The sequence below is a fragment of the Mauremys mutica genome, chromosome 9 (genome assembly GCF_020497125.1).
Source record: "Mauremys mutica isolate MM-2020 ecotype Southern chromosome 9, ASM2049712v1, whole genome shotgun sequence".
NCBI lineage: Eukaryota > Metazoa > Chordata > Testudines > Geoemydidae > Mauremys > Mauremys mutica.
Genome location: NC_059080.1, coordinates 49760560 through 49775040, shown reverse-complemented (window position 1 = coordinate 49775040; position 14481 = coordinate 49760560). Strand labels below are relative to the sequence as shown.

Sequence of the window (14481 nt, the reverse complement as noted above, 5' to 3'; positions counted from 1 at the left end):
ATGTGGCTAACTTGGCTGTATTGTGAAGGTGTACACAGGTTGAGGCAAGGATTCTGTAAGAGCCCGATTTAGTCCTGTAGACCAATGGTTCTCAGTCAGTGGTATGCATATCTCTGGGGGTATGCAGAGGTCTTCCGGGGGTAATCAACTCATCTAGATTTTTGCTTAGTTTTACCACAGCCTACATAAAAAGCACTAGAGAAGTTAGTGCAAACTAAAATTTCATACACACAATAACTTGTTCATACTGCTCTGTATACTATACACTAAAATGTAAGTACAGTATTTATATTCCAATTGATTTATTTTATAATAAAAATGAGAAGGTAAACAATTTTTCAGTAAGTGTGCTATGACACTTCTGTATTTTAGTCTGCTTTTGTAAGGAAGTCATTTTTAAGGGAGGTGAAACTTGGGGTATGCAAGACACATCAGATTCCTGAAAAGTAGTCTGGAAAGGTTGAGAACCATTGTTGTAGACAAAGTAATAGGGGGAGCTGCTGTACACTAACACCTAAAGGTTTGCAGGAGAGGGCTCTCTGCAACTCCTCATGTTTATGGAAAAGAGCTCCTTAGTAAACAGGAGGGGGATTCATTCTTGCAGATCTTCAGAGGTCCATGGCACAGAAGGTACTACTAACAACAATGTTAGTCTTAAACAGCTTGAAACTACCCCCACCTTCTTTTTAAATAACTAGGAAATTCCACACACACCATAAGCCTGTTTTGAAAGCATTAAGATTGCATGTTTAAACACTGAAGTGTCTCTGAAACTGTAGAAAGTGTGTTGTGTTTTGAGAAACAGTATGTGAGCAAGTAATTAGTGTGTCATTGCATGCCATATGCACAAGGAGGCAGAATTGAGATTGCTCATACATGCTCACTGGCATTGGCTCATACATTCTCTACCATATTCAGCCTTGCAACTAATCATTTGCCTTAATATAGACTTCAGTATGGAACAAAAAGTTAAAATGGAGTTGAGCCCATGCACTAAGCCACTGTGACACTAAATGTTGTCTTTGTACATGGATCTAATTAGGGTAATGAAATAGAGGAGAGGTGAAATGAGGCACATTATGATAGGAGTTACTGTAGAGTACTTGAAGACGAGGGAAATATGCATGAAGAGTGTGAAGATGGGAGTTGGGATGCGATTCAGGGACAGATCAATGGGTTGGAAATAATAAGAGGAGGGCTCAGTCATGGTTAAAAGGAGTGTTAAGTTCTTGCTGGATAGCTCTTGAGAAGATCATAAGTGAACACTTGGTTTCATCCTACTCCCAAAAGAACACTTTTGTATGTCACAGGCCTGTCCTCTTCACCACGCCCACAAGCATTGTAGTGTAATTAGCAGTATCTACTCGGGATACACATGAAGCTGGCATAGCTAGGAATCTGGTGGTCAGGATTCAGGTCCATTCTTAGATGTTTGTAAGCAACTAGCCATGTGGCACCTGGTTCTAAACTTTTAACGAGTAAAAGGTTTATTTGAACCTTAAGAGTGTGCCGCTTCTTTGAAAAGCGTAATAAAAATTATGTTGTAGAGCTCAGTGTTGTCTCTGTGTCCATATCAAATACTGTTAGTTTTCAGGTTAAAAAGATGTCTTCCAACTATCAGTTTTGCTTTAAATCAAGTTTGGGTTTGTTTATCCTCACATGTAACAAAGGTTCTGATGGCCAAATTAGGCTATCCTTTAATCTTGTACAATCCTATTAGTCAGTGAGTTTGTATTGGTGTAACTTAATTAGTAAAATACTTATGAATTTCTGTCTCTAACACCAAAAAATACACGGCTATAGGGCTGTGTGGTATAAATGGAACACCAAATATGACCAGCTGTTTGGACCAACCAGTTCAGACTCCTTCTGTTTTATTCTACCACATACGAGCAAGTGAACTCTGAGAAGATGCTGTCTTTTAAAATGTGCAAAGTTTGTTTGTCACATTTTCTCATATATTGGACAGGCAGCATGGTCCAGTAGATAGATCCCCAGACAGTGATCAGGGGACTGCGGATTCTATTTCTGGCTCTACCACTGACTTGCTGTGACCTTGGACAAGTCTGTGCCTCTGTTTCCTTTCCCTTGTGTGTCTAAACTGCAAGCTCTTTGAAACAGACAGTCTGTGTGTTTATATAGCACCTGGCACAGTGGGGTTCCAATAAATAAACTTGATATTAGTTCTAGTTAGTTCAGTAATACAAAAGGAGTCACTCAGAAATATTAATCACCTTATCAAAGTAAATTGTGACTGCTATTGAACCAAGTCACATTTTTTGTAGAAAATTCAGGTACTGCAAGTCATTTCTGGGAGTCCAGTGCTTGTCTAATGCTGTAAACTCATTTTTTATTATAATTAAAGGTAGTGGCAAGAGTCTTACTACTTGAAAGGACACACTATGAAATCTGATCAGCTTTAAAATGAGTTTAAAGTAATTCTGGCATTACACCTGCCCTGAAGCACTCCCCTTCTCCCCCCCCCCCCACTCCCCAATCAATTTCTGTAGACTTGTTTTTGTCAATATATTGTATGGGTTTTTCTTGTTCACAAACTGTAAAGGGGTATGTGATTCTATTTGGGTGGGAGGGGAGCAAAACTGATTACACAAAATGCTGGCAAATACATATAAAAGTAGAAAAATTAGACTTTTTCCCACTTTGAGTCTTTTTTTTTTAATAGTAATTTAGGCATATGTAACAAGAGTAGGAGAGAAACTGTGCAGACAGAATGGAATTCTTAGTCAGTGTCCCTGTAATCCAGTAGAGTTGGGGGGTCAGAGCACAGGACTGGGACCAGGGCTCTTGGGTCTAAATATACATTCTGATATAGATTTCGTCCTGAGCCTTGGGCAATCATTATTCCAAAAATTAGACATCCAAATCTATATTTAGGTAATTAAATAAAAGGCTTGTCTCCTTTGGAGCTGGTGAGCATATTGAAAAATCAGGCCACTTACTTAGATTCCCCTTCTGTTAAATAGGTGCCCAAGGAGTGTTGTAAGGATTAACTAATGAATGAGAAGCACTTTAGAGATAAGTACTGAAGTGCTGCTTATGTGAATATGCAAGAGTAGTGGCATATCCTATGTGCACCTAATTCCTGTATGATGTCCTTTCAATGAATGGAAAATTAGGCCGCAATTGCTCTGTCATCTGGCCATGCAGAAATCTTATTACCTAGGTGTTTAATGTGAGGTCCTGTGTACAGTAGGTAAACTTGAACCAGCTTTCCTTAACACATACAAGCCCTAACTGAATTACCAGTTAAATGAAGTATTAGCACTGGAACGGTAATATTGAGGTTTTAAATTTACAATTCACTGACATGAGTGGGTAGATAAGACAAGAAACTTCATTCTAAAAGCCAAAGTTTAGGTTCTGAAGAAAACAGTAAAATCTGGTGAAATACCCATAACCTTTGAATTTGCTGTCCGCCCCCCCCCTCCCCCCGTGAGTAATGCAGTTAGTGCAAACTCATGTAAGAAATAAAAATTTTAAAAAAATATTATTTTTTTTAGGAAAGTTCATCACTATTTCCAATCTATCCTGGAGATGTGAGCATTCCTACTTTTGATAAAGCCCTCTTTTTTTCAACAGGTTTGACAATTCAGCGATCAGAATTACATTCTTGATCAAACTCCTACCATTAACTTGCAACCAACCAATCAGACAATGCCAGCTTTGTGACTCAAACCAGTAAGATCTCTTCCTGCAACTTCAAACCCTCCTGTTCCCCCCCCCCCCCCGCCACTTGCAGTCTGAATGAGCATCAGAAAATGACTCCTGATTTGGCAGTCACACCAAAATTAAGTTTAACCACATAAAATCTAGAAAAAATGAATAGTGGGGGAAAAAAGGGCTGTTGTATAAATACAAGTCCTCAGTCAGTAACTTTAGCCTATTTACACAGAAAAAGGGTCCACAAGTTTTCCTTTCGAGTAACCAGGTCTTTCCTCTGCTATCAGATGTGACTCACTTCACTCTGTTTTCTCTGAACAAATGGTTAATTCAGATTTTTTTTTCCCCATTTTCAGTCTTTTGCTTCTCAAGTTGCTTCCTCTCCCTATCCTCCTGGGCTTGGCTTGTTGAACTCAGTTAACCAAAGTGTGATTGATTGATTGATTTTATTTTAAATAATACATTTAGGCAACTTGAACTGCAGTTAAGTAGGTCTTCTAGCCCTGCTCTCCGTTTGTCAGGTGTTTGAGGATGACTTTTGCTAGTTCTGATCATCCTTTCTACTGTAAAGAGGTTTTGGTAAAGCCTGGTGCACAAGTTGAACCCATCATTGCTGGCGTTGTTTCTGTCTAGCCTTTTGTTTTTAAATAATGTATTCTTTCTGTCTGATTGAAGGCCAAAGAGTGTGGTCAGATGCAGAATAAATGGCTCATGATTAACATCCAGAATGTGCAGGACTTCGCATGTCAGTGTCTCAACCGTGACGTCTGGAGCAACGAGGCTGTGAAGAACATTATCCGGGAGCATTTCATTTTTTGGCAGGTGAGAGGCTAATACAGATACGTTGAAGATAGAAATTGATGGGAGTGGGGCAACAAAAACAAGCCTCTTGTAGTTTATAAACAAAACAAAACCCAGTGCTCTCTAAGAACTGCCAAGAAAGATTGAATTGTGGCTTTAATCTCACACTCATTTCGGTAATCTATGTTTAAAACAATTTTAAAAACCATGTGTTCAAAACTAGCCTTTTTGGGTCTGACCTTTTTACACTAACAAAATCCATGTACTAACGTTTGGACGAGTTAATGGGAATTGCGTACATACAAAGTGTAGAGTATATGGTAAAATAAAGACTCGTTTTGTTCAGTTTTGAGGCATTAACCTTTTTTTTTTTTTTTTTTTTCAAATGTGGTGTTCTGTAGGTATACCATGACAGTGAGGAAGGACAGAGATACATACAGTTTTATAAACTGGCAGATTTCCCTTATGTCTCCATTCTGGACCCCAGGACAGGTAAGATAAAGGACAATACATATGATCTTCAGACAGACTGCTGATTGTAATCTGGAATGTTTAGTTCTGCTTGTTTTTGGCAGTGCTAGTTAATATGGGTTAAAACGTAAATTACTTTGCAACATTCTAAATGTCTGTACACAAACAGCAACATTTTCTGAGAGGCACTGAAGCCTTTAAAGATTATGTGGACTAAGAATCTAACAAAAGAACTAAATGAATAAAAATCCAAGTTCTGCACAAATTTTGTGTAGTGACACTTGATTTCAGTTTAGCTTGCTAGCTTTATCTGTCCATTTGGAAAACAAAATTGGTAACACTTTGTGGCCAAATCATGAACATAAATCCACCCTTGCCTTTTCACCTCCTCATCAGTTTTGCAGAACAAAAATGGACCTTTATAAAATCTAATAATCATTATGTGCTTTAAGATAAATTTGTTTTATGCTCTAATGGCTAAGCAAAAATCTCTTGAGGGGCCCCTCAGTGAAATGAGGTCCAATGTTCCTATGTGTTCCATAGGCCAGAAATTAGTGGAATGGCACCAACTGGATGTAACTTCTTTTTTGGACCAAGTGACTGGTTTCCTGGGTGAGCATGGGCAACTGGATGGACATTCTACCAGCCCTCCCCAAAAATGTTCCCGCTCTGTAAGTATAAGGCCTTGTGGGTAGGGGGAGGGAAAGAGGGAAAACTCAGCACATTTGTGTCTGGTCCAGTAGAACCTCTCATCCCACTGCATGGGAAATACAAATAGACTTGTGTGAACTAACAAGTGTGTAAAAGCACAAAACATGCAGATAATGCATCAGCGAAAGTACTTTCTCTCCTTTTTGATCAATAGTTTTTTGTTCGCAACTACATAATCTATAGTATTTGTTATGAATGTAATGGCCATAGTAATGTGAGCTTTCACTACAGCACTTTGCTGTTAAAATTGCTGGGTAGAAATGAGAGGTTTGTTGGATGTGAATTATGAGGTATAAATATTAGAAAGGGTGCACTATAATTTAAATGTTTGTTTGATTGATGTTATGGGGGTGGGGAATTCTTTTCTGTAGTTGGGTTTTCAACCATCTGTGGTATCCCTAATCTCTCGACCCCACACCTCCAAATCAAATAAAATAAGAACTAAGTGGTAGGGTTGGTGTCTTGGAAGGACGGACTGAAAATAAAGATGAGAGGAAAGTACAGGTACTTGACACTAGTGCTTGTTCTCCTGCCACCTGGTTCACTTGTACAGGTTTCTAGAATACAATAATCCTAAAAAGAAGCTGTTTAAAAATACTCATTGTGATTTTAATGGCATGCAAAATGACTTTCAGTAAACTACTACAAATTTCAGTACTGGAGTTAATCCATGAAAAGTGTAGGAAATTATGCATTCTATTTAAATTAATCTCAATAGAATTGCCTCTTTCAAAACGATGACGCTTCTGTTGCTCTTTACACAATTGTTTTTCCTGCCAATTGTACCCCAGACCTGGATTCTTACAGTTTCCAGAGGCTTTTTTTGTGTGAGCAACTAAACTAAAACCCAAGCACCTTGCTGTAACTTGTGCAGTAGCTTTGTATGTGTCTTTTGAGTGATTCTTCAATATAAACTAAAATTTATATGATGAAATTTGCAAAAAAAAACAAATTTGAAGGGGTTGCAAGCAGGGGACAGAACCAAATTACTGAGTGATCTGGGAAGACTAAGTCATCAACTAAAGAAAATTTGGGACTAAAACTGTCAACTCCTGTGCCCTGGGAGAGGTTCATCCAGCAGCTGCACAGATCACATTAAAAGCGTGGTCCCCACACTGTGGGGCACAGCTCCTTAAGGGGGTGCAGAGGAATGTTCATGGGAGGGGGTGCGTTAGGCCAGCCCCCACAGGGGCTGGGGAGGGAGCAATACCTACCCCCTCTCTGCCCCCTGGCTACAGCCCTGTGTGCAACTGCAGACCCACCCTGGGCCACCAGCCACTGCCTGCCGGCCCAGCTGCAGCTCTGGCCCCATCCTCGGCCCCCTTACCGCCACACTTCTCTCTCCCCTGGAGCCCTGGCCACAGCTCCCGACTGTGCCTCCTGGGGGGTGGAAGGCAGCAGGGATAAGGGAGAGTGCTACATGAAAAGTTTGGAACCACCACATTAAAGGGAGCTTATTACAACTTGCCTCTTTATTATAGACCTTTTAGTACTTTTCCATGCAGACAAATACTGTAGCTGCCATATGGAAATCAAGACTGGACAGTTGAAAGAGCGCAGGTGATCCTCCAAATTATAAAGGTTTGGGAATGATTGAAATAGACAATACTCCATGATCAGCATTGCTTCAGAGAATATAGTGGAGTGGAGGAGGGGGAGATGTCAACTGTGGAGAATTTACGTATTTTTCAAAAAGAAGAAATACGGGCTTTAAAATTGTAGAACAGCTGGCGGTCACACCATTTAATCATTACACGCCTATCAGGTGTCACCTGAGAACCCTTTGTTAAAGTCTTCTAATTCCTGTTTAAAATATTTTGCTTAGTGTTTTTATTATTTTTTTTTTGTCATTTCTGTGTTATGGCTATATCAAACAGGAGAGCCTCATTGATGCTAGTGAGGATAGTCAGATGGAAGCTGCCATCAGGGCCTCCCTGCAGGAGACGCATTTTGATTCCTCTCAGGTCAAACAGGACAGCCGATCAGATGAGGAGTCTGAATCTGAGCTTTTCTCTGGAAGTGAGGAGTTTATTTCTGTTTGTGGCTCTGATGATGATGATGATGATTCCGAGAATCCTACCAAGTCTAGAAAGTCTCCACACAAGGACTTAGGATGTAGGAAAGAGGAGAGCCGTAGGCCTCCACCTGAGCCCCCCACAAGGACTGAGCCTGGAATAACATCAAACCATCGAGTAGTGGCCTGCATTGATGCTGGGATATTGGAAGAATCAGCTGACAAGCCTGACAGTGCAGCGGAGGGATTGGATGTGAATGGTGAGCTTTTCCCCTTTAATCGTAACTTAATTTTTTAAAAAAAGCTTTGCAACAGCCTTTTTATATTTATCAAGCATGTTTAAGTCCTAATTTTAAGAACACCTTTTCTGTCTGTATCCTTACTTAAAGTTTGCCATTTGGATACATCCCTCTACTTTCAGCAGCATGAAATGATGTTGCAAACCCCAAGAACCTGTTAATCACTGAACTGTAATCTGAGTTTCTATTGTTCTGCGGCCCCATCTATATTAGATAAATTGGCATCCATGTAATGTAGATGTGTGTAGTGAGGCTCCCACCAGTGAGGTATGCTGCACAAATGTAAGTCCATTTTGCAGTTATGCAGCAAATCTGCAATCGTGTGGTTGTATTGGTGCACATTTTCCTTGTGTAGATGGACCTCAAAAGTTCCTCCTCCTCCCTTCCCCCCCGCTCCCTCCCCAGCTTTCTCTGCTGGTTGGCAGTAGGAGTACAGCAGTTTTCCACGAGACAGTGCAGCAGTGTACAAGTAGAGAGTGCACTAAAGAGAGGGGAATGGTTTTCACATCAGTTTGGCACACAAATAGCTATGATGTCAGCAAAGGGCTGCACCTTAATTCCCTTTGCTGTGGTTTCTCTGTGGAGATGGCGGGGAGGGGCAGTATCAGTCACTGGTTTTAACTTTAAAAAAAAAATGAAAACAGGGATTTTGATTTAAAAAAATACATGCAACAGAAGTTCATCTTCATGGACCAAGCTTTGCAGCTCACCTTTAAGACTGTTTTTGTGTTAATTTCCATACTAATCCTCTTCTTCCGTAGAGTGAAGTACACCATTTAAATGTACAAAAAAGCTCAATTCAGATGCCCTGTTGTTAACTTGTAGCAATTTACTTTACACTAGGACCAAAGGCACAGCTGATGCTAAGGTATCCAGATGGAAAGAGGGAACAAATTTCACTGCCTGGACAAGCTAAACTTCTGGTAAGTGAAGCTAACTGGAGATTCTGTTTTGAATGGAAGAGAGCTGAAACTAGATGATGATTTTTTGTGATGGTACTATGAAATTAGATTTAACCAAATATGAAAGATTGCTATACATATAGAATCATAGATTATTAGGGTTGGAAGGAACCTCAAGAGATCATCTAGTCCAACCCCCTGCTCAAAGCAGGACCAATCCCCAAATCCCTAAATGGCCCCCTCAAGGATTGAACTCACAACCCTGGGTTTAGCAGGCCAATGCTCAAACCACTGAGCTATCCACCCAAGAGACAGTGTGGCTATTGATACAAAAATATTAAATGTGAACATTAGACAGAAGCAAACTGAACATTTTAATAAAAACTGGACCCCTATTTTTTTTTAATTTGAAGTCTCTCCATTGTGACTTGTGTTTCTATACTTAGAGTATATGAAATCTTGTAAAAAACTTAGCTTTTGCATGTGTCAAATAGCTTCTATGTGTAGTCAATGCAGTTTTGTGATAATTAGCTTAGGAACTTTTAAAAGTATTTTATTAGGCTGGATTTGTTCTGATGCTTCAAAATGTATTACCATGGAGGGGCTTGTTCTGTCAGACTATGAGGCTTCTTCCTTGCTATATAACGATCTTCCCACATTACTCCTGAGGGCATTCTGTGACAAAAAAAATTATGTGCACAATATTTTATGATTCTGCAAATTTTATTATCAAATAAATGGGGCGGCTCCAGCATGGCATTGGGGAGCACAGGGCACTGGCTGTACAGAGGTGGGAGATCACTGTGCAGCTCCCCTTGGGACACGGACTCAGCAGTGAGGCTGCACCCAACCCTGACACAGTGTAAAGACCGGGCCTGCCCCAGAAACACCCCAGAGTCCTGCCCCTCTGTGACAGGTTCACCAGGTGTGAGCAGGTAAGCTCAGCAAGAGAGGATCAAAGTATGGAGGGGCTTATTGGGGTGGGGAGATCCAGGTGTGGGTTGAGAGGGTTCTGAGTGTGGGCAGCTCAGTGGGGGATCTGGGTGCAGGGGGGATCTGGATGCACAGGGGCTTGTTGAGGGATTCTTGGTGCAACGGTAATGGGACTCTGCAGGGATGTCCAGGTGAAAGTGGTTGGGGCTCAGCGGGGGTCGGGGGGGGAGGGATAGAGCTCAGCAGGGGGGTATGGGTGTTGGGGGGCTCAGTGGGGGGTCCAGATGCAGCTGGTTGGGGCTTGGTGGGGTGGGGATCTAGGTGTGGGTGGCTTGTCTGGGTGGTCCAGGTGCAGGGGGAATGGTTCATCGCGGGTGCGGGAGTTCTGAGTAGATGGAGGGGTGAGGTTTGCCTGGAGGATCTGCATATGAGGGCAACTGGATACACAGGGGTTGGGGGAGCAGCTCCCTCTACAGGGATCCCTGCAGCTGAGGAGCGATGGTTGCAGGAAGAAAGGGAGCGGGGGAGTTTGCAGAGTTTCCTTCAGCTGGGGGATAAATCTGGGAGTGGGTCTGACCTGTCCCCAGATGCCATGCAGGGGATGAAGAAGTCCAGTCCTCCCTAGCCCAGCCAGAGTTAGTAGTTAAGCCCAGCGGAGGGTAGGAGCCACCAGCCGGGTCTTCCACAGTACCGCCTCTTGCCCCACAGTGACTTACCTCTCTGGCAGCTGCCCTGGGCCCCTTGAAACATACTGCTGGGGAGGGTCACAGGACCACTGTTGTGGCTACCCTGTCAGAAAGTCATTTTTCTGCGGAGAAGCAAAGAAATCTGTGGGGGACATAAATTTTGCACATGCACAGAAGTTCAGAATCCCTCTAGAAGTACCACACGCGGACACTGCTGGTAGTTCTTTGTTCTCACTGCCACTTCCAGTCCCTATACAAGCTCCCCAGAGTCTTCCCTAGTCCTAATGCTGCTTGCTTCTTTTATATGGTAACCCTTTCTAATTAAATACCTTTTCATCTTAGCAACTTAAGCATTTTACAAACATTGTCTCATCTCACTCCAGTGTTTTAGGTATTCTTTATTTTATAGTGAGCGAAACTGAGAGAAGTTGAGAAAAATTAAGTGACTTGCCCTTTGTGATAGACAGGAATAAAATACAAAAGTCCTGATTCTTGGGTCCTCTTCTCTAATTTTGACTCCATATTTTCACAGCTCCCCTCTGGACATAGATAATAGAACTTTCCCCATAGTGAGATCCCCCTAACATGGGAATTTTTTGTCAACAGTTCCTGGTGCTTTTCTGCACTGTTCCTCGGAACTGTTTACTATAGTAGGAAGTAGTCATCTGGTAGCAATAGCATAACTCTCCCAAGTTTGAAGGCTTACTATGTTAAAAGCACTATTATACTACTAGCAACCAGGCTTGCTCATGAAGTGGGGTATGACCAGCAGTGACCCTGCAAACTGAGTAGACATAAAAGCCCTTTCTGGAATTCTTTGATGTCCTTTTGTAAAAGTACAAAACTTCAGAGAGTGTTTGCTCAGCTCTAGGAAGAATTGGAGGAAGATTGCTATTTATCATGCATCATTTAGCTGATATACTTTTTTAGTACGGGAGCAAGGCATGGACCTTATACTCTCATCAGGAAAAGAGGCTCAACAGCTTTCATGTATGTTGCCTTCATTCAATTTTTGGAATTTCCTGGAGGGACAGAGTCACCAACATTGAAGTGCTCAAGTGGGCCAGTATACTCCCAGCCTGCGCAAACTCCTCAAACGGAGACACCGTTGCTGGCTTGGGCATATGTGCCAAATGAATAATGGGCGCATCCCAAAGGATATTCTCTATGGCAAACTGGCAGCTGGAAAAAGACCCAAAGGACACCCAAAATTGCATTTCAAGGATGTGTACAAGCGAAAACACAAAGAAATGGACATGGCTGTGGATAACTGCGAAGATCACACTCGTGACCACAGTCTTTGGAAACAAGCTTAACAAAGGTCTCCAAAGTTATGAGAAAAAGCAGTTCGACTTAGCAGAGGAGAAAAGAGCTTGCAGAAAGCAGAGCCCAAAGGGTTGAAACACCACCTTTAAATGTGTCAGATGCAGCAAAGATTCTCTCTTGATTGGGTCTCTTCAGCCACAGTCTCAGCTGCCATAAAAACCATTACTGAGGACAGTGGTGTTGGCACAGACCGTTTCCACGCTGGCGACTTATCAGGCAGCAGTGGACTTGCTGTGCCTTTCTGTTCCTGACTCTCCCCTTACTCGGGAACAGTCAACTATGGTAGCTTCCTTTTTCGGTGTCTTCAGCATCACCCAGACTGGCTGCAGATTTCTCGTTATTGTCTGTACCATTGTCCATACCCCATCATATCCCAAGGGCAGAGTTTGTCTGCTTCCTTCTCAGTACAGAGAGGTTAACTGGCACCCATATACTGACTTTGGTACTGACAACGATTACAGTGCTGTCTATATCTGGAGGTCCGGTACCAGCTTCGACTTCAGCACCAACATCTGTTTATGCACTGAGTACGAGTGCAATTCCCCATCACTACTTGGAAGTGCCAGCTTATGTGCTGTTATTGGTTCCAGTGATGCCTGTATATTGGGCTTTGGATGTGACTGGCTCCACCTAGAATTGCTCCTCCATTACCTTCAGACTACTTGGAAAGTTCTTCAAGATCAAGTTTGGAGACATCTCCGTCTCCTTCACCTTCGTATTACTGCTCTCAAAGCTTGTTGAGACATCCTGGGGTATCGCTCCTGCACTATGGATAAAGACTCTTGGCCTAGTTTCTAATGGCCACCAATGCCATACCCCAATCCACAGTGGCCTCCTTGGAACCCCTGGGAGGTTCCTCAGTTTGTGAGGTCCTGATCCACAGCTCAGTCCAGGACAGGGTTGCCTATCCCCTGGTAATCTCCCTGCCTGAGCTGTTTGTGAAGCAGTCACAGACTAAGGGGCTCCCTCTGAGTTGGTTCAGCTTGAGCCCTTGTTACAGACACGTGCTGCCACAGAGATTTCACTGGTTCTGCTAGTGTCCTCTTGCTTGTTACCAGATGACATTGCAGTGCCAGATTCTTCATCTCTGGTGCCTGAGGATTTTAAATCCTATCAAGATCTATTGGGACAAATGGCTTTGACGGATATTCAGACTGAGTTTTAAGGCGAAAACGCCTTAAGGATATTCATTCCTCAGCTCCAGGAAGAATGTTTCATTTATAGGAAGAGTCAGTCTTGAAACCTACAAAGTCTCTGTGGACTACCTCAGCATCCTTAACACCTACTGTGAAGTGTACTGGTAAAAGGCGGTATGTCCCCCCAGGTAGGGTTTTGAGTGGTTTTTTTCCTCATATCCAGCCCATAATTCCATTGTTGTGATGGTGGTAAATGAAAGACTGCATCAGAGGAGGTATAAATCCACACCAAAAGATGACAGTCTAAAAGTTTAGATTTGTTGGAGAAAAATTTATTCAACCTCTTCATTACAAGATATGACTTGGACATAGTGTTGCAATTTTCTAAGTTTACAGATGAGTTGCTAGAATCCTCCAAGGAAGAATTGAAGGCATTCATTGCTCAAGGCTGTTGGGTGGCAAAGACTTCTTTGCAGTTGGCACTGAATGTAGCAGACCCTTTGTCCAGACTTTGGCCTCAGCTGTAATGATACCTCATGGCTGCAAAATTATGGCATAGCTCCTGATGTCCAACACAGCGTAGAGGTCCATTTTCTCAAAAAAACTGGTGAGACTTTACATTCATTTAAGGATTCTTGTGCTACTTTGCAGTCATTGGGAGATTTGTACCCTGGCCACAAAGAGATGTCATTATGGAAGTCACCAGCAATATCATTCATAGCAATGCCTCCAACAGTCATCCTACCCTGCTAGGCAGCAAGAGTTCCCCAGAAAGGGATGTAAAAAAAGCAACAGAGTCCTGTGGCACCTTTAAGACTAACAGATGTATTGGAGCATAAACTTTCGTGGGTGAATACCCACTTCGTCAGACGCACATCTGACGAAGTGGATATTCACCCACGAAAGCTTATGCTCCAATACATCTGTTTAGTCTTAAAGGTGCCACAGGACTTTCTGTTGCTTTTTACAGATCCAGACTAACACGGCTACCCCTCTGATACTTGACACCAGAAAGGGACATAAATCACAGAGGAGAAAATCCGCTGGGTCCAATTTTAATCAGTCAGCCCGCTCTCTGCTAGTTTTAAGCAGGGAGCCTATTTGACTTGCATATCGAGAGTGGCATTCCAGTTATGACAGTCTCACCATATCCCTTGAATTCAGGGACAGGCTATCTCACTTCTGCAGTCCTTGGGAAACAACTACTGAGTCCTACGCACTGGGGGATCAGGTTATGCCATCCAACTTTTATGTTCATTTCCCATTTCTACCACCCTACCCCATCCCTTTTCAGGGACATCACTCACAAGTCCAGACTCTGTGCGCTTTGGGAGCTATAGAGGAAGTTCCTCCTTCAGCATCGGCAGGAGGAATTCTATTTCCTGATCCTCAAATCCAAGGGGGGGGGTGAGATCTATTCAATCTTCCAAGTCTCAACAAACTAATGAGATTCTGCATGGTAACCCTAGCTACAATCCCTTCCTACATTGAGAGCAATATACCAGGTAATTGGGATCCAAT

At 42.4% G+C, this 14481-nt stretch overlaps 1 protein-coding gene across 1 annotated transcript in view; it reads left to right on the top strand.

Moving 5' to 3' along the window:
* Nucleotides 1-14481, top strand: part of UBXN7 (UBX domain protein 7) — a 47560-nt gene that overhangs the window by 19922 nt on the left and 13157 nt on the right. Inside the window, exons 6-10 of the mRNA XM_045030679.1 lie at nt 4357-4503; nt 4884-4974; nt 5497-5624; nt 7542-7938; nt 8821-8900. Coding sequence (XP_044886614.1) covers nt 4357-4503; nt 4884-4974; nt 5497-5624; nt 7542-7938; nt 8821-8900 — 843 coding nt within the window. The remainder of the gene's footprint in view (nt 1-4356; nt 4504-4883; nt 4975-5496; nt 5625-7541; nt 7939-8820; nt 8901-14481) is intronic.